This window comes from Plecotus auritus (genome assembly GCF_963455305.1).
Source record: "Plecotus auritus genome assembly, chromosome: 1".
Classification (NCBI taxonomy): domain Eukaryota; kingdom Metazoa; phylum Chordata; class Mammalia; order Chiroptera; family Vespertilionidae; genus Plecotus; species Plecotus auritus.
In genome coordinates, this window is record NC_137770.1 from 101,206,312 (window position 1) to 101,224,721 (window position 18,410).

At 43.9% G+C, this 18,410-nt stretch overlaps 1 protein-coding gene and 1 pseudogene across 3 annotated transcripts in view; one reads left to right on the plus strand and one right to left on the minus strand.

Moving 5' to 3' along the window:
- The first annotated feature begins 7,393 nt into the window (after positions 1–7,393).
- LOC308240570 (annexin A2-like) lies at positions 7,394–8,323 on the plus strand (annotated as a pseudogene). Its single transcript has one exon. The product of its transcript is annotated as an annexin A2-like (transcript).
- Positions 8,324–14,464: 6,141 nt separating this feature from the next.
- CDC123 (cell division cycle 123) overlaps positions 14,465–18,410 on the minus strand; it is an 83,018-nt gene continuing 79,072 nt past the window's right edge. The window contains exon 12 of one of the 2 annotated variants that reach the window (XM_080659956.1): positions 14,465–17,832. In XM_080659956.1, the coding sequence (XP_080516082.1) occupies positions 17,806–17,832 (27 nt within the window). In that variant the 3' untranslated portion in view covers positions 14,465–17,805. The remainder of the gene's footprint in view (positions 17,833–18,410) is intronic. The other variant, XM_080659955.1, reaches the window with a different exon arrangement.

The window sequence follows — 18,410 nt, forward strand, 5'->3', positions numbered from 1 at the left end:
CTGGAAACAAACACCCCTAAAAGCAATAATGTTACTTGGCATTTGTTCAACACTTTTCATCTACAAAGCAATTTGTAAACATTAAAGAATGAGTTGTTCATTCTTCCCACAAGAATAAATGTATAATGCTGAGTATCATCCTGTCTCATTTCTCAGACCTAAACAATGGGCCCTGAGTATAAACTGTGGCTGAACAAGATGACTTCTTGTGAGGAAAATAGGAGGAGAGGTGAGGGGATGAGAAGAGCTATCATTTGTCTAGAGAATATTGAGAGTCGGGGAAAACTCTCCAGGGTTCTGGCCCAGCCCCACTTCCATTTACCCTACACAACGACACACTGAGAAGTTTCCACTCACCCCTCAAACTGCTGGAATGCAGCTTTTGGATGATCCTTCCTTTGTGTTACTGGCCCATTTTCTTATCAAAATTCAGGTGTTGCCTCACAAAGCAAAGCAAACCAATTTTAAATTCACATTTAAGTGCATATGTACAAGTGCATACATAACATCTGCACTCTCTTACCCTGATGCCCCACCCCCTCCTTTCCTCTTATTTGGGGTAGGGAGGTAGGCAAAAATGAACTATGCCTATTAGCTCAGTGTTGTGCAATGATGTGACTAGGAAGAACTCAATGAGATTAAGAACAGGATTACTCCTTCTGAAGAAATCATTCCATCAAGAGGAAGGCGAGCCTCCACCTGCTCAGAGTAATCGCTGGCTGAACATCTTAGCAGTTAGACACCCTGTGAACTGCAAATAAAAGCACTGAGGACTCTCCCATTATAACCCTTTCCCAAACAGAAAGGAATACAGAAAGTATAAAATGTTGCTGGATTTTATATATATGTGTGTGTGTGTGTGTGTGTATATATGTATATGTATGTGTATATGTATGTATGTGTGTGTGTGTGTGTGTGTGTATATATATATATATATATATATATATATATATATATATATATATATTTACTAGAGGCCCGGTGCACGAAATTCGTGCATGGGGGTGTGTGTGTCCCTCAGCCCAGCCTGCACCCTCTCCAATCTGGGACCCTTCGAGGGATGTCCGACTGCCTGTTTAGGCCCGATCCCACTGGGCCTCACAATCCAGGACTGCTGGCTCGCCTGCATACCTTCCTGATTGCCCCTAACCACTTCTGCCTGCCAGCCTGATCACCCCCTAACCACTCCCCTGCCAGCCTGATTGATGCCTAACTGCTCCCATGCCAGCCTGGTCGCCCCTAACTGCCCTCCCCTGCCAGCCTGGTCACCCCTAACTGCCCTCCCCTGCAGGCCTGGTCACCCCTAACTGCTCTCCCCTGCAGGCCTGGGTCCCTCCTAACTGCCTTTCCCTGCAGGCTTGATCGCCCCCCAACTGCCCTCCCTTGCAGGCCTGGTCCCTCCCAACTGCCCTCCCCTGCTGGCCTGATCGCCCACAACTGCCCTCCCTTTAAGGCCTGGTCCCTCCCAACTGCCCTCCCCTGCTGGCCATCTTGTGGTGGCCATCTTGTGTCCACATGGGGGCAGGATCTTTGACCACATGGGGGCAGCCATCTTATGTGTTGGAGTGATGGTCAATCTGCATATTACTCTTTTATTAGATAGGATAGAGGCCTGGTGCATGGGTGGGGGCCAGCTGGTTTGCCCTGAAGGGTGTCCCGGATCAGGGTGGGGGTTCCCTTGGGGCATGGGGCAGCCTGGGCGAGGGGCCTGTGGTGGTTTGCAGGCCGGCCATGCCCCCTGGTGACCCAAGCAGAGGCCCTGGTATCTGGAGGTTATTTATCTTCTACAATTGAAACTTTGTAGCCTGGAGCGGAGCCAAGCCTTCTGCTTGCTCCGTGGCGGCAGCCTTTCTTTGGGGGATTTATGTATCTTCTATAATCGAAACTTTGTAGCCTTAAGCAGAGGCCTAGGCCGGCCAGGGTGTGCGGAAAGCTTGGCTTCCTCCATCACCGGGGGCAACCCTAGCCTCCTGCTCTTTCCAGCTCCATGGCTGCCGCCATTTCTGTTTGGGTTTATGTATCTTCTATCATTGAAACTTTGTAGCATTGAGTGGAGGCCTAGGCCTGCAAGGGCAGGCGGAAAGCTTGGCTTCCTCCATCGCCGGGGAAACCCAAGCCTCCCTCCTGGTCTCTGTGGCCATAGCCATCTTGGTTGGGTTTATTTGCATAGTCTCTCTGATTGGCTGGTGGGCGTGGCTTGTGGGCATGGCTTGTGGGTGTAGCGAAGTGAGGGTTAATTTGCATATTACTCTTTTATTAGATATGATATACATATATATATGGCTAATATTCTGTGTCCCTTCAGGTAATAACATTACATAGCAATGCCCAGCTTCCTATTCCTAGTGACTAGCCTCCTTGGAGTTTCTTCAGCCCAGGAACATGGCTTGCTTTACAGCCAGGTGCAAACATTTTACACTTTAACCAAATGTTTGTGAAGTGTTTTCCCATGCCTCATCTCATATGATCCTCACAGAAGTCCTGGAGTAGGTAGATAAGAGACTCGGTGGAATCCTATTTGCTTTTCATTAGTCGGAAAACAGAGATTTAGAAAGCTTAGAAACTTGACCCGACTGAAAAAAAGTAAGAAATGGTGGACCTTGAAAATGACTCCAGGTTTTCTCACTGCACAGAATATAGTCAAACACTGCTGCAGTTAAATAATTTACCCTTTGTTCTCCCTGCGTGATCTATAATAATAATCTGCTTCATGTTGATATTTACTGCTGTGTTGCTAACAAGTACCTGAAAGAGAAGTTGGGGTGCTTCACTGGGCTGGAAAAAGTTTAGCTACATCAGAAAGCAAGCCTAATTAAGCAAGTTTATTCTATCTATAATAATAAAAGTGTAATATGCTAATTAGACCAGATGTCCTTCTGGATGACCTTCCAGATGAAGCTGGGGCTGCGAGGGAAGCCCAGGTCCCAGGTGCCTGCCAGAGGCCAGAGGGAAGCCCGGGTCCCGGGGGTCAGAGGGAAGCCAGTGCCAGCAGCCGGGGGAAGGAAGGCCTATTCTTTTTTTCTTTTTTTTTTAATTTAATAAATTTTTATTGTTCAGATTATTACAATTGTTCCTCTTTTTACCCCCCATAGCTCCCCTCCACCCAGTTCCCACCCCACCCTCCGCCCTTACCTCCCCCGCACTGTCCTCATCCATAGGTGTACAATTTTTGTCCAATCTCTTCCTGCACCCCCCAACACCCCTTTCCCTGTGAGAATTGTCAGTCCACTCCCTTTCTATGCCCCTGATTCTATTATATTCACCAGTTTATTCTGTTCATCAGATTTTTTATTCACTTGATTTTTAGATTCACTTGTTGATAGATATGTATTTGTTGTTCATAATTTTTATCTTTACCTTTTTCTTCTTCCTCTTCTTAAAGAATACCTTTCAGCATTTCATATAATACTGGTTTGGTGGTGATGAACTCCTTTAGCTTTTTCTTATCAGTGAAGCTCTTTATCTGACCTTCAATTCTGAATGATAGCTTTGCTGGGTCGAGTAATCTTGGTTGTAGGTTCTTGCTATTCATCACTTTGAATATTTCTTGCCACTCCCATCTGGCCTGCATAGTTTCTATTGAGAAATCAGCTGACAGTCGTATGGGTGCTCCCTTGTAGGTAATTAACTGTTTTTGTCTTGCTGCTTTTAATATTCTCTCTTTGTCTTTTGCTCTTGGCATTTTATTATGATGTGTCTTGGTGTGGTCTTCTTTGGATTCCTTTTGTTTGGGGTTCTGTGCGCTTCCTGTACTTGTAAGTCTATTTCTTTCACCAGGTGGGGGAAGTTTTCAGTCATTATTTCTTCAAATAGGTTTTCAATATCTTGCTCTCTCTCTTCTTCTGGCACCCCCATAATTTGGATGTTGGTACACTTGAGGTTGTCCCAGAGGCTTCTTACATTATCTTCAATTATTTTTTCTTTTTACTTTTCTGGTTGAGTGTTTTTTGCTTCTTTGTATTTCAACTCTTTGACTTGATTCTTGCAGTCCTCTAGTCTGCTGTTGGGTCTCTGTATAATATTTTTTATTTCAGTAAGTGTATGCTTAATTTCTAATTTGTTTTTTTTTTCATATCCTCGAGGGTCTTGATAAATTTATTGGCCTTTTCTATGAAATTCTTGAAAAACCTTATAACCATGGTTTTGAACTCTATATCTAGTCGTTTGCTTTCCTCCATTTCTTTCATTTGTGACCTGCCTCTTTGTCTCCACATTTCAGCTGCTTCCCTGAGTTGGTAGAGTAGCTTTGTGTGCTAGGTGTCCTATAGGGCCCAGTCGCTCAGCCTCCCCAGTTAACCTGAGGTGGACACTCTTGGTGCAACCCTTTGTGGACTGTGTGCACAGCCTTGTTGTAGTTAAGTCTTGATTGTTGTTGGTATCACTGGGAGGAATTGACCTCCAGACCAATTGGCTGTGAGGATCAGCTGTGTCTACGCTGGGAGAACTTCTGTGCTGGAAACACCCTTATGAGACAAGACTTGCAAAATTACAAAAGCCTCTGTGCTCAGCTTGGATGGGGCGGAGTCTCAGGCAGAGCAGACAGCCTTGGTTTCCCGTCAGCTCTGCCCTATGAGGCCTCTGAGTCTCAGTGTCCCTCTTTAATCGCTGCGAGCACCACTGAGAGAAAGCCGCCCTCGAGTTTCACCCACTGCCAGACAGTCCATTTTCTCCCAGAATGAGTCTGGGTTCCCAGAGTCTCGCCCAGAACTGGAGTTCAGCGCAGTCGGGAGCTTCTGTCTCCCTCCCGCTTGAGAAAGTCACCTGCGCACTCAGCAGTCAGTCCTCTTTGCATGCGCGTCTCTGTACCTCAGCCTTTTGTAGCTCCTCTGATTATCTGTGAGCTTTTCTCTTTCCTTCTAGTTGTAGAATTTCCACTCAGCCAGCTTTCCTGTGGTTCTGGATGATGTCTGTTTTGTCTTTTAGTTGTAGTTTTGAAATTGTTGTGCAAGGCAGCAGTTTAGGTGTTTACCTATGCCGCCATCTTGGTTTCTCCGAAATCGGAAGGCCTATTCTTGCACAAATTTCGTGCATTAGGCCTCTAGTATATATATAAAAGGCTAAGTTGACTCGCACATACACGATACATATAAAGCTCTCACTGGCGCCAATTGCACAGGGTGTTTCCATCTGTCATTGTCAATTGTGAATTTGTTTGACACTTCTATTATAGAGAAAGGGTGAATAGCAGTATTAATTCTTCTAATTAATTTCCTTTCAATGTGCATGAATTTGTGCACCAGGCTACTAGTTATACTATAGAGATAGACAGCTCACTGAAATCACACAATGATGATATAGTTGAGTAAGAGGTTCTATTTACTGAGAATTTACTATGATGCCAGGAACTGTTCTACATTGACTTCTGGCAACAACCCTGTGAGACAGGTGCTATTGCCATCTCTTTCATAAATTAGGAAACCAGGGGCACAAGAGATTCAGCACCTTGCCCAGTATTGTGCTGTCAGCAGGCAGCAGAGCCATTTCTAACCAAGGCAGCCTGACTGTAGAATCCACCTGATTAATCCTTGGGCTGTGCTAACAGGCAACCACAGCCCAAAAGCCTGATTTTCTACTTAAATGCAAAACAAACAAAACACAAACAGAACCACTTCCTTAGAGGTTATCATTCTGAAAGACTTCGATGGATGGCAGGCATGGCTCCCCAGGCAGTGGTCACAGTGTCTGAGACAGGGTTTGAGACAGGGTTTGTTAAGAGCTGGGGAATGGGGGCCAGGAAGGAGACAGAATGTCTCAAAAGATGAGCTGAAAGCAGACATAGAACATACTGAAGTTCTGCAGAATTTTTTTTTAGAACAAGTAGGCAGAAGTAATTACACAGTTGGAACTTATTCACGATTTAAGGGCCAGTACATGTTGGATCATGAGTGCTGTGAGATGGAATCTCAGCAATAGGTTTTTGATGGTCTGGTTCAATTAAGGAAAGACAAGAGCTCATTAATACCTGGGCTCATGATTGCATAATGTGAATTAAAAAGACAGATTAAAATACATAATTGATCTTGCATCATTCAGTGTGCCAACTTGGGAGGGATGCTTTAGTTCTGGTGGTCCTCCTGCTGTGGAAAGTGCTTTGGGGAGTCACTTTGAATCGCTTGTAAGTCAGAACACCTTCAGTGATACTGCATCACATTCCTTGTGGCCAAGATAGAGCACAGACAAAGCACAGTGAGAAAACAAAGCAAGGATACCATTCTCACTCTCTCTACTTTTGCAATTCATATTATTTAATTATGACATCTACATCCCACATTCTGGATAGGGTTCTAGGTACAAAAGGAATAGTAATATCAAGGTGCTATGAAAATCCTGGCACAGAAAACATTCTTTGGATAATTTCATGAGAAACATGCCACATGAGCCAGGCCTTGAAGGCTGGCTTTTAATAAGCAAAAGATTGAAATGGGGATTAGAGGAGGTGGAAGTGGTGAGGCACAGCAAAATAGGTGAGATAGATATACATCCTTGGCTCTCTCAGGTAGTCCAGATTGGCTAGAGAGCAGTATGTGCTGGTGAGAATGAAAGTAGGCCATAAAGACAGGTTGGACAATATTGCATAGGGCTTTGAATGACGATCTGAGAAGTCTGTACTTTAAAATTAAAGAAAATTAAAATTTTAAGAGATGGGAAACCTCTGAGAGACTTTAAGCATAAGAATGACTGGAATTGTGCTTCAGAAAAATTAATGTCCTAGTAGTACATAAAATTAAAGCTTTTTGAAGTGGACATCTAAATTTTGGGGAAAAAATTGAACCAAGTCTGATGAATAAGAAAGAAGTGTGTGATATGAAGCTGTGTGTGATGTTTGGTCAAAAAACAAGGTATTGAATAAAATGTTAAATTTTATTCTGTGGCTTCTAAATGGATCTAAAGAAACTTCCAAAAAGATTCAAGAAAAGGAGCCCTAACCGGTTTGGCTCAGTGGATAGAGCGTCGACCTGCGGACTGAAAGGTCCCAGGTTCGATTCCAGTCAAGGGCATGTACCTTGGTTGCGGGCACATCCCCAGTGGGGGGTGTACAGGAGGCAGCTGATTGATGTTTCTCTCTCATCGATGTTTCTAGCTCTTTATCCCTCTCCCTCTCCCTTCCTCTCTGTAAAAAAAAAAAAAAAAAAAAAATCAATTAAAAAAAAAAAGATTCAAGGAAAGGATTTGGAGTGAAAGCAGCATCACAAACATAAGTGTAGAGAGTCTTTTCTAAAACACCTATTTTCAAGGATATACCATTCCAGTGAAAAATCAATTTGCTCCTTTAAAAAAAATCAGAATTAGCTTGGCATCTGGGGACACTCACAGCTCTCGGCACCCGGCCCAGCTTCTTTCAAAATGTGTGCTATTCACTGATTTCTGTGCAAGCTCAGCTTGAGAGTGATCACTCTACGGGTCAGTCAAAGCCTATACTAACTTTGATGCTGACTGGGATGCTTTAAACATTGAAACAACCATCAAGAGCAAAGATGTGAATGAAATGACCACCATCGACATTTTGACCAATTGCAGCAATGAGCAGAGACAAGATATTGCCTTTGCCTATCAGAGAAGGACCAAAAAGGAGCTTGTGTCAGCACTGAAGTCAGCCTTCACCTGGGGAGGGTGATTGGGGCCTATTGAAAACACCTGCTCAGTATGATGCTTCAGAGCTGAAGGCCTCCATGAAGGGGACTAATGAGGACTCTCTCATTGAGATCATCTGCTCAAGGACTGACCAGGAGTTGCAGGAAACTAACAGTCTACAAGGAAATGTGCAAAACTGATCTGGAGAAGGACATTATTTCCGACACATCTGGTGACTTCTGCAAGCTGATGGTTGCCCTTGTGAAGGGTAGAAGAGCAGATGGTTCTGTCATGGATTATGAACTGGCTGAAAGATGTCTGGGATCTCTCTGAGGCTGGAGTGAAAAGGGACTGATGTTCCCAAGTGGATCAGCATTATGACTGAGCGTACCTTGTGTCACCTCCAGAAAGTATATGGGAGGGACAAGAGCTACAGCCCTTATGACATGTTGGAGAGCATCAAGAAGGAAGTCAGGGAGACCTGGAAAATGCTTTCCTGAACCCGGTGCAGAGTAATCAGAACAAGTCCCTGTATTTTGCTGACCAACTGTATGACTCCATGAAAGGCAATGGGACTCGCGATAAGGTCCTGAGCAGAATCATGGTCTCCTGCATAGAAGTGGACATGTTGAAAATCAGGTCTGTCTGAATTGAAAAGGAAGTATGGTGAGTCCCTGTACTACTACATCCAATAGGACACCAGGGTGACTATCAGAAAGCCCTGCTGTACCTGTGTGGTGGGGAAGAGTGAGGCTTGCAGGGGCTCTAGCATCCAGGAGTGGTATTCCAATGCTTCCAGCTAATTCTAGAAAATCAGCTTATAACTAATAGCTCCCTGTACCCATCCCTGTGAGGATGGTGTTAGCATTGCCCCCTGCCTATCCTCACTTCAGTTGCTTAAGCATTGCCTTGCTTTCCCTTCTAGTCTTTTTAGCCAAAGAAATGCACATCCAAAGGAGCTGGCAGTGAAATCTATGGTGCAAAACACCTTGCCTCTTATGCACTGTGTCATAAACAGATGAATAAACTGAATTTTCACTTTAGAAATTAAAAGAATTAAAAATCATAATTATTACTTACTAGAGCCCCGGTGCACAAAATTCGTGCAAGTGTAGGCCCTCACAACCCTGGCTGCCTCGGCCCTTGCAGCCCGTGGCCCTGCCCCCTGCCCACTGGTCGTTCTGGAAGGTCTAATTAGCATATTAGCTCTTTATTATATAGGATATCACACAGCATACTCTTGAAATAGGTTTATGGCAATCCATCACCAAAACTAGCTTCTGTAAGTACAGGTCTGTGATGGTTCTCCTGTGTCAGCTTGGCTAGGCTATAGTCCCATTATGCACTCTCACTCATCTAACTCCAGCTGAGAAGGGATTTTTGCAGATGTAATTAAAGTCCCTATCAATTAGCCTTAAGAGAGATTATCCTGGTGGGCCTGACTTAATCAGCTGGAAGGCTTTCAAAGCAGGGCTGAAGCTTTCCTGAGAAAGATGAAATTCCACCTGTGGACAAGAGCTCCATGTCCATGCCCATGGAATTCTAGCCTGTCCTAGTCTTTGAATTTGCAAAGCCAGCCCCTCTCACTTACATATAGCAATCCCTTATTTATGTACATATATGTGTGTATACATCTATACTAATAATAGCCTAGGGGGCCATCACAACCAGGACGAACGACCAAACAGTGGGCCCCTGGCCACTGAGGCACACAGGCTGTAAGGGTCTGTGGGCCCTGAGCCTCTGGGGCGTGGCGGCAGCAAGAACAGTCTGTGAGCCCTGGGCCTCCAAGGTGCGGCGGTGGCGAGAAGGGTCTTTAACCCCAGGCCGCAGAGGCACGCAGGCAGGAAGGGTCTGTGGGCTCTGGGCCTCTGAGGCACTGTGGTGGCGACAAGGGTCTGTGAGCCCTGGGCATCTGAGGCGTGGCAGTGGTGGCAGCAGTGGCAACGAGAAGCGTCTTTAACACCGGGTCATCGAGGCACCCAGGCAGGAAGGGTCTGTGGGCTCTGGGCCTCTGGGGCGTGGCGGTGGGAGAGATCTGTGGGCCCCGGGCTGCTGAGGCATGCAGGCGGGAAGGGTCTGTGGAATCTGGGTCTCCGAGGTGCTGTGGCGGCAACAAGGGTCTGTGAGCCCTGGGCATCCAAGGTGTGGCAGCGGCAGTGGAGACAGAGGCTGTGGTGAGAAGGGTCTTTAACCCCAGACCGCCGAGACATGGAGGAAAGAAGGGTCTGTGGGCTCTGGGCTGCTGGGGCGTGGTGGTGAGAAGGGTCTGTGGGCCCTGGGCCACCAGGGTGCTGCGGAACTCTGGGTCTCGTGCTTTTGGGGGTGTGGCTGGCCTTCAAACTGAACCGTGACAAGAGGAAGGAGTTCCATTCCTCGCAGAATCCACTGTTGGGAGGAGGGAGCCTGTCTGCCTGATCACCCCTAAACACTCTGCCTGCCCGCCTGCCCAAGGGTTCCAGGATTGCAAGAAAGTGCAGGTTGGGCCGAGGGAACCCCCTCCACGTGCACGAATTTCATGCACCGGACCTCTAGTATATATTCATCCACAGGGAGGGGGTGTTCCTCAGCCCAGCCTGCACCCTCTCCAATCTGGGACTGCTCGGGGGATGTCCAACTGCCGGTTTAGGACTGATCCCCCTCACAATCCGGGACTGCTGGCTCCTAACTGCTTGCCTGCCTGCTTGCCTGACTGCCCCTAACCGCTCCCCTGCCAACCTGATTGACGCCTAACTGCTCCCCTGCTGTCCCAATTGCCCCCAACTGTCCTCCCCTGCCAGCCTGGTCACACCCAACTGCCCTCCCCTGCAGGCCCGGTTGCCCCCAAGTGCCCTCCCCTGCAGGACTGGTCTCCCCCAACTGCCCTCCCCTGCAGGCCTGGTTGCCCCCAACTGCCGTCCCCTGCTGGCCATCTTGTGTCGGCCATCTTGTGACGATGTGAGGGCAGCCACCTTGTGGTGGCCATCTATCTTGTGGCAGCCATCTTGTGACAACATTGCATGTGACACCACCTAAGCTTTTATTATATAGGATATACACACAGTAAGATTTTATATACACGTATCTATGTATGTACATATATATCTCATACGGGTTCTACTGCTCTGGTTGGATTCTAATAGTTTACTTTCTTTATGAGAGCTAACATTATTCTACAAGGGGGATATACTATGAAATGTACTATAAATGAATTAATTACATAAACACTGTTGTTAGAAATTGTATTTAAGTTAAAACTAAATCTGTGTGCTTTACTTTTTTGAAGTGCACTAAAAAATGGCACCATTCGTACAACTGCAGAAGCCGTGGCTTCTATCACATCTCACATGGCTTTAGCAGGGGGCCGGGGGAGGGGAGACACCTTAATCTTGGGTCTACAACTCCATGAAATCATGTGTAAAATTTTTCTGAGAGCCCATAGCTTTCACCAGATCCTCAAAGAAATGTTTCTCCTCAAATTACTAAGATTTGCTTTAGCTTATTTTGAAGGTTAATCTGTATTTATACTCAAGTTCCCAATGATTGCTTGTATATATACTATGAATGGATAGTTGACTCTCCAGCTGCTCACTCTGTCCAAAATTATTGCTGACATTAAATAGAATTTTTTTTTCCCCGAAAGGAGATCAGGCCACTTGTAATTAGTAGGAGAAATTCAGTTTAAGTTTTTACTTGATTGAAAGCCCACAGATGCATGGTGAGATAATCCACCTAAAAACTCTACACATTATGTGTGAATCTCAAATACTCATGAAAACCAGTGATGCACAAAATACAATTTAAGTCATCTTTACTTCGTACTGAGGCTTTAAAAAATAATGATCAATTAGCAAAACTTAAAATAATTACATTGCAAATTATTATTAACTTTTGTTGTGGGAAGAGTTGCACTTATTTAATTAAATCTTTATTGTTGAAAGTACTACATGTTTCCTTTTCCCCCCTTCATTGGCCCCTCTAGCCAGCCCCCATTCCCCACCCCAGTCCTTCACCACACTATTGTCTGTGTCTATGGTTTATGCATATATGCATACAAGTTCTTTAGTTTATTTCCCAGTCACCCACGCATCCTCCCCTGCCTTGCCTTTGAAATTCCACAGTCTGTTCTAGGCTTCTATGTCTGTTTTGTTCATCAGTTATTTTGTTCATTAGATTCCACATATGATTGAGACCATGCGATAATTGTCTTTCTCTGACTGGCTTATTTCATGTAGCATAATACGCTCCAGGTCTCTCCATGCTCTCTCAAAGAGTAAGAGATCCTTCTTTTTATTGCTGCATAGTATTCCATGGTGTAAATGCACCACAGCTTTTTTATTCACTCATCTGCTGATGGGCACTTAGGCTGATCCAGATCTTAGCTATTGCAAATTGTACTGCTATGAACATAGGGGCGCATACATTCTTTCTGACTGGTGTTTCAGGTTTCTTAGAATATATCCCTAGAAGTGGGATCACTGGGTCAAATGGCAGTTTCATACTTAATTTCTTAAGGAAACTCCATACTGTTTTCCATAATGACTGCACCAGTCTCCATTCCCACCAGTAGTGTACTAGAGTTCCCTTTTCTCCATATCCTCGCCAGCACTTGTCATTTGTTGATTTGCTGATGGTAGCCATTCTGACAGGTGTGAGGTGATACCTCATTGTCATTTTCATTTGCATCTCTCTGATAATCAGTGACTTGGAGCATGTTTTCATGTCTCTAGGCCAGTGGTCGGCAAACCGCGGCTCGCAAGCCACATGCGGCTCTTTGGCCCCTTGAGTGTGGCTCTTCCACAAAATACCACGGCCTAGGCGAGTCTATTTTGAAGAAGTGGCGTTAGAAGAAGTTTAAGTTTAAAAAATTTGCCTCTCAAAAGAAATTTCAATCATTGTACTATTGATATTTGGCTCTGTTGACTAATGAGTTCGACGACCACTGCTCTAGGCCATCTGTATGTCCCTTTTGGAGACGTGTCTATTTAGGTCCTTTGCCCATTTTTTAACTGGATTGTTTGTCTTCCTTTTGTTAAGTTGTATGAGATTCTTATATATTTTGGATATTAAACCTTTATCAGATGTATCATTACCAAATATGTTCTCCCATACAGTGGGCTCCCTTTTCATTTTGTTGATGGTTTCTTTTGCTGTGCAGAAGCTTTTTATTTTGATACAGTCCCATTTGTGTATTTTCTCCTAAATTTCCTTTGCCCTAGGAGATGCTACGAGAGATGTCTGAGATTTTGCTGCCTATGGTTTCTTCTAGGATTTTTATGGTTTCACAACTTACATATGTATCTTTTATCCATTTTGAGTTTATTCTTGTGTATGGTGTAAGTTGGTGGTCTAGTTTCATTTTTCCCATGTATCTGTCCAATTTTCCCAACACCTTTTATTGAAGAGACTGTCTTGACTCCATTGTATATGCTTGCCTCCTTTGTCAAATAGTAATTGAGCATAATGACTTGGGTTAATTTCTGGAGTCTTTGTTCTGTTCCATTAATCTCTATGCCTGTTCTTGTGACAGTACCAGGCTGTTTTGATTACGGTGGCTTTGTAGTATAACTTGATATCTGGTATTGTAATCCCTCCAACTTTGTTCATCTTTCTCAAGATTGCTGCAGATATTCAGGGGCTTTTTTGTTCCGTATAAGCTTTTGGAGAATTTGTTCTAGATCTGTGAAATATGCTGTTGATATTTTAACAGGAATTACATTGAATCTGTAGATTGCTTTGGGTAGTATGGATATTCTAATGATGCTAATTCTACTAATCCATGAACACGTTATATTCTTCCATTTGTTTCTATCTTCCTCTATCTCTTTTTTCATCATCCTGTAGTTTTCTGAGTACAAGTCTTTTACCTCCTTGGTTAAGTTTATTCCTAGGTATCTTAATTATTTTGTTGCAATGGTCGGATTCTGATCTGATGAGCAGCCAATCAGTGAAACAAACACACATGGACAGTTGGACACAGAGGATAGATACACTGGTGTGTTCCAGCAGCAGACAGGATGTGTCTACTAAAAGGGGAACCTGCTACTTTGCTCCTGTACATGGTTCCTCCAGACCAAAAAGACATTCTCAATTAGAAAACTGGAATTTGGTTTCACCATATCCTGACTACTATAATTTTTTTCTGTTCACTTTCCCTTTCCTCATTCCTTTATTGTACATAAAGTATGTGCGTAATATTTGTTTTAAAAAAAATACTAAATGGTATGTTTTGATCATCAAATGAAGATATGATGGGAGAAAACACTGGTTCAGTGAAAACATCCCCTTTCTCCATAAATGTGGCATGCTCATTCAGCTCTTATCTTTATACTAGAGTCCCAGTGCATGAAAATTGTTCACGGATAGGGTCCCTAGCGGCTGCCAGCTGCCAGCCGGGGCCTCCCTTCCCTGGCTGCTGGCCAGGGCCTTCCTTCATTCCGTGCCACCCCCTGGTGGTCAGCGCACATCATAGCAAGTGATTGAACTCACAGTTGGTTGAACTCCCGAAGGGGTACTTGGCATATTAGGCTTTTATATATATAAATTCCAGTAACTTATTTTGCTCTCACTGATTAACAAGAAGAAAAAGGTAAAGATAAAAATTATGAACAACAAAATGACATCAAATACATACCTACCAACAAGTGAATCTAAAAATCAAGTGAATAAAAAATCTGAAGAACAGAATGGACTGGTGAATATAATAGAATATAATAGAATCAGGGTCATAGAAAGGGAGTGGACTGACAATTCTCAGGGGGAAGGGGGTGTGAGGGGTGCGGGAAGAGATTGGACAAAAATCTTACACCTATGGATGAAGACAGTGGCAGGGGGTAAGGGCATGGGGTGGGGTGGTGTGGGGAATCAGGTGGAGGGGAGCTATGGGGGGGAAAAAAGAGGAACACCTGTAATAATCTGAACAATAAAGATTTATTAAAAATAAAAAAGAGAAATAGCTGAGTAGACAGAAAAAATTATGAACCCAGAAAAAAAAAATCAAAGTGAGACTTTTTAAAGCAGAACTTTTGGGCCAAGTCCACTGTACTAGAGGCCCCTGTGACATGCCACTGCCTGCAGGACAAATTAAACATATTATCACAACCTGCCCAAATCACCAGATGCAATATCTTCTCTTCAGAAGACAGGATTTCAGAAGCAGGCAAAAGAAGCAAGCACAAACCTGAGGTACTTCTAAGAAATAGGTAATGCCATAAAATAAGAGAATAATTCAAAACTAATCTTTAGACAGGCATAACTGGTATTTGAGTTTAAGAGAATACTTATATGTTATCCTATATTTAATATTAACACCAGGATAATACACTAAAATCTATACTAATAAAAGCCTAGGTGGTCCTCGCGCCCTCCCTCACATCATCACAAGATGGCCACCACAAGATGGCCAGCAGGGGAGGGCAGTTGTGGGCGATCAGGCCGGCAGGGAAGGGCAGTTGGGGGCGATGACCGGCAGGGGAGGGCAGTTGGGGGGCAATCGAGCCGGCAGGGGAGGGCAGTTGGGGGTGATCAGGCCGGCAGGGGAGCAGTTAGGCGTCAATCAGGTTGGCAGGGGAGTGGTTAGGGGCAATCAGGCAGGCGAGCGGTTAGGAGCCAGCAGTCCTGGATTGTGAGGGGGATGTCTGACTGCCAGTTTAGGGCCGATCCCCAGGATCGAGCCTAAACCAGCAATCGGACATCCCCTGAGGGGGTCCTAGATTGGAGGGGGTGCAGGCTGGGCTGAGGGACACCCCCCCCCCATGCACGAATTTCATGCACCGGGCCTCTAGTCTATATATATAAAAAGATAATATGCTAAGTGTCCAACCGGTCGCTATGACGTGCACTGACCACCAGGGGGCAGATGCTCAATGCAGGAACTAACGTGACACACATTGGCCATTTATAGAGAAACAGCACCATGGACCTGGTGCCGACAAAGCAACACTTGGCTTCCCCCAAGTGGGACACAGGCCCCGCCACCACCCTGGAGCAACACCACACCAAATCGCAGCCAACACAGCCAAGACCCCATGGTGCAAAATGCAGCCCACAGCCCAGCCCAGCCTGGAAACAGTGGCTGTGGGTGCCGGGTAATGATGTCACATAGCAATGCCTGGCTTCCTCTCCCTAGTGATAGGCCATTTAATAATAAACGGCACTGTGAAGCTGATGCCCACAAAGCAACACTCGGCTTCCCCCAAGTGGGCACAGGCCCTGCCACCACCCCGGAGCGACACCTCACCAAATTGCAGCCGAGACCCCATGGCACAAAATGCGGCCCACCGCCCAGCCCAACCCAGAAATGGTGGCTGTGGGCACCAAGTAATGACGTCACATAGCAATGCCCGGCTTCCTGTCCCTAGCGACTGGCCTCCTTGGAGATTTTTCAGCCCAGGAACATGACTTGCTTTATAGCCAGGTGGAAACATTTCACACTTTAACCAAATGTCTGTGAAGCATTTTCCCGTGCCTCATCTCATTTGATCCTCATAGAAGTCCTGGAGTAGGTAGATAGGAGAGTCGGTGGAATCCTATTTGCTTTTCATTAGCTGGAAAACAGAGATTTAGAAAGCTTAGAAACTTGACCTGACTGAAAAAAAGTAAGACATGGTGGACCTTGAAAATGACTTCAGGTTTTTCTCACTGTGCAGAATATAGTCAAACACTGCTGCAGTTAAATATTTTACCCTTTGTTCTCCCTGCGTGATCTACAATAATAATCTGCTTCATGTTGATATTTACTGATGTGTTACTGACAATTACCTGAAAGAGAAGTTGGGGTGCTTCACTGGGCTGGAAAAAGTTTAGCTATATCAGAAAGCAGGTCTAATTAAGCAAGTTTATTTATATATATAAAAGGCTAAGTTGACTCGCACACGTGCGATATATATAAGGCTCTCACTGGTGCCAATTGCACATGTATATTTCGATTTGTCATTGTCCATCGTGAATTTGGTTGACACTTCTGTCATAGAGAAAGGGTGAATAGCGATATTAAAATACTTCTTCTAATTAATTTCCTTTCAATGTGCACGAATTTGTGCACTGGGCCACTAAATTTAATAAACAATGAACAAAAATCACATTTTAAATGTAAAGTGAGAGTTGAACTCAATTTCTCTAAGAAAATGAGTGCAAAAGTTAGACCTCAGAAATGGCATTTGAGACACCGAGTACAAAGATCACAACTTGATCTTTGTATTTAAAACATGAATATAAAGGAATTATAACTGAGAAACCACACAGAAAGCTACAGAGTTTTGAGATAGTGCAAAAAGGAAGGATCTGTTGCAGCATTATACATAAGCTGACTTAACTGTACAAAGAAGGCAGCTTTGCCTCACCTCTCTCCACATCTTCCTTGGACAGCTCTCATATGTGTCTCCTGTGCTAAGAAGCATTCCTCCAACTAGTGAGATATTATTTGATACCAAGGTAAATAGATACCCCAGGCAACGGTGACATCTGTCTCTTCAAACTTCTGTGATGTGAAATAACTCAAAGAGCACACAGTAGTGTCTTGCAGGTAGTCAGTGCCCAGACAATATGATGGCACCATGATCATCCTCATCAATCAGGCCACTAAAGAATTACTAAAATGGTGGCCTAAAAAGTGAATCTACTCCCAACGAACGATTCCAATATTTTTTTTAAATGCCAAATTCTAATTAAATCTGTGATAGTTTTACTGACATAGGATATATTAAGATGGCTGTAATATATTGAAATTTTCAAGGTTATTTTAGTTTGAGGTGTCTGCATTCTTTTAGTTATACCCAAATTGAAGCTAGACTGACAGAAAGATTATATGAAAATACTCCAAGTAGGAAAAATATTTTCTATAGTAATATGAGGTTCTATTTTTTTAATGGAAAAGGAATGATTAGGAAAGAATCCACTTCTGTATAACAAATATAAATTTTCCCATCTGCCTGAAAGGTATAAAAATAGCATAAGAAACACAGATACATCTAAATAGACTGAGCCAAAAGAGAAAGGTTATTTCACAGAAATTATGTTATCATCAGAACAGTATGCTTTCCTATATTTAAGTTCTATTTATTATGTTATTTTCACAAGTAGCAAACTCCTTGTTTTTTTCCCAGTTTAATATACATGAATATAAAAAGCGATTGATTTCCACGTTGCCCACCCCACCCACATCCGACTGGGTGACTAGGAAGCTGTGAACTATGAACAGTTCCCGAAGGAGTGATGGTTTCCTCCTTCACTTGGTCTTGAACTCCAGCACTCTACTTAGTCATCCTCTTGCTGATTTCTTTTCTGTCAAAGGAAACCAAGACTACATTAAAACAGCACATTCTAACTGGCATATTTGTTCTGTCAGCAAGTTTCATTTTCTAGAGGTCTTGGCAAATTGGCATGGAAAAACATGCCTGAACTTATTTACTCAACTAGTTTATCACTTTGGTTCCAGGGTATATTATCCTTAGGCCTCTGAATATTTTCTACTCTCTCTTCTACAGGTACAAACATTCCCACCCAGAAACACACACAAATATACATATTCACTTTCTTCCTTGAGTCACCACAGCACAGCTCTGATCTTCTCTTAGCCCTGTAACCACTAGTAGACATACTTTCTTTAAAATTAGAAGTACTGTGAAAATTATGCAAAAAGCATTTACATCATAAAAACATTTTTGTCATTCTCATTATTAAGTAAGTTATTCCTTCAGTTCATATTATATAATCACTTTAAAATTACCTAACTCAGTAATTCTGCTTCTAAAGTAAAATAAAAGTTTAGGTAGAGCCTGTCCGATGTAGCTCAGTGGTTGAGCGTCAACCTATGAACAGGAGGTCATGTTTTGATTCCTGGTTGGGGCACACGCTCAGGT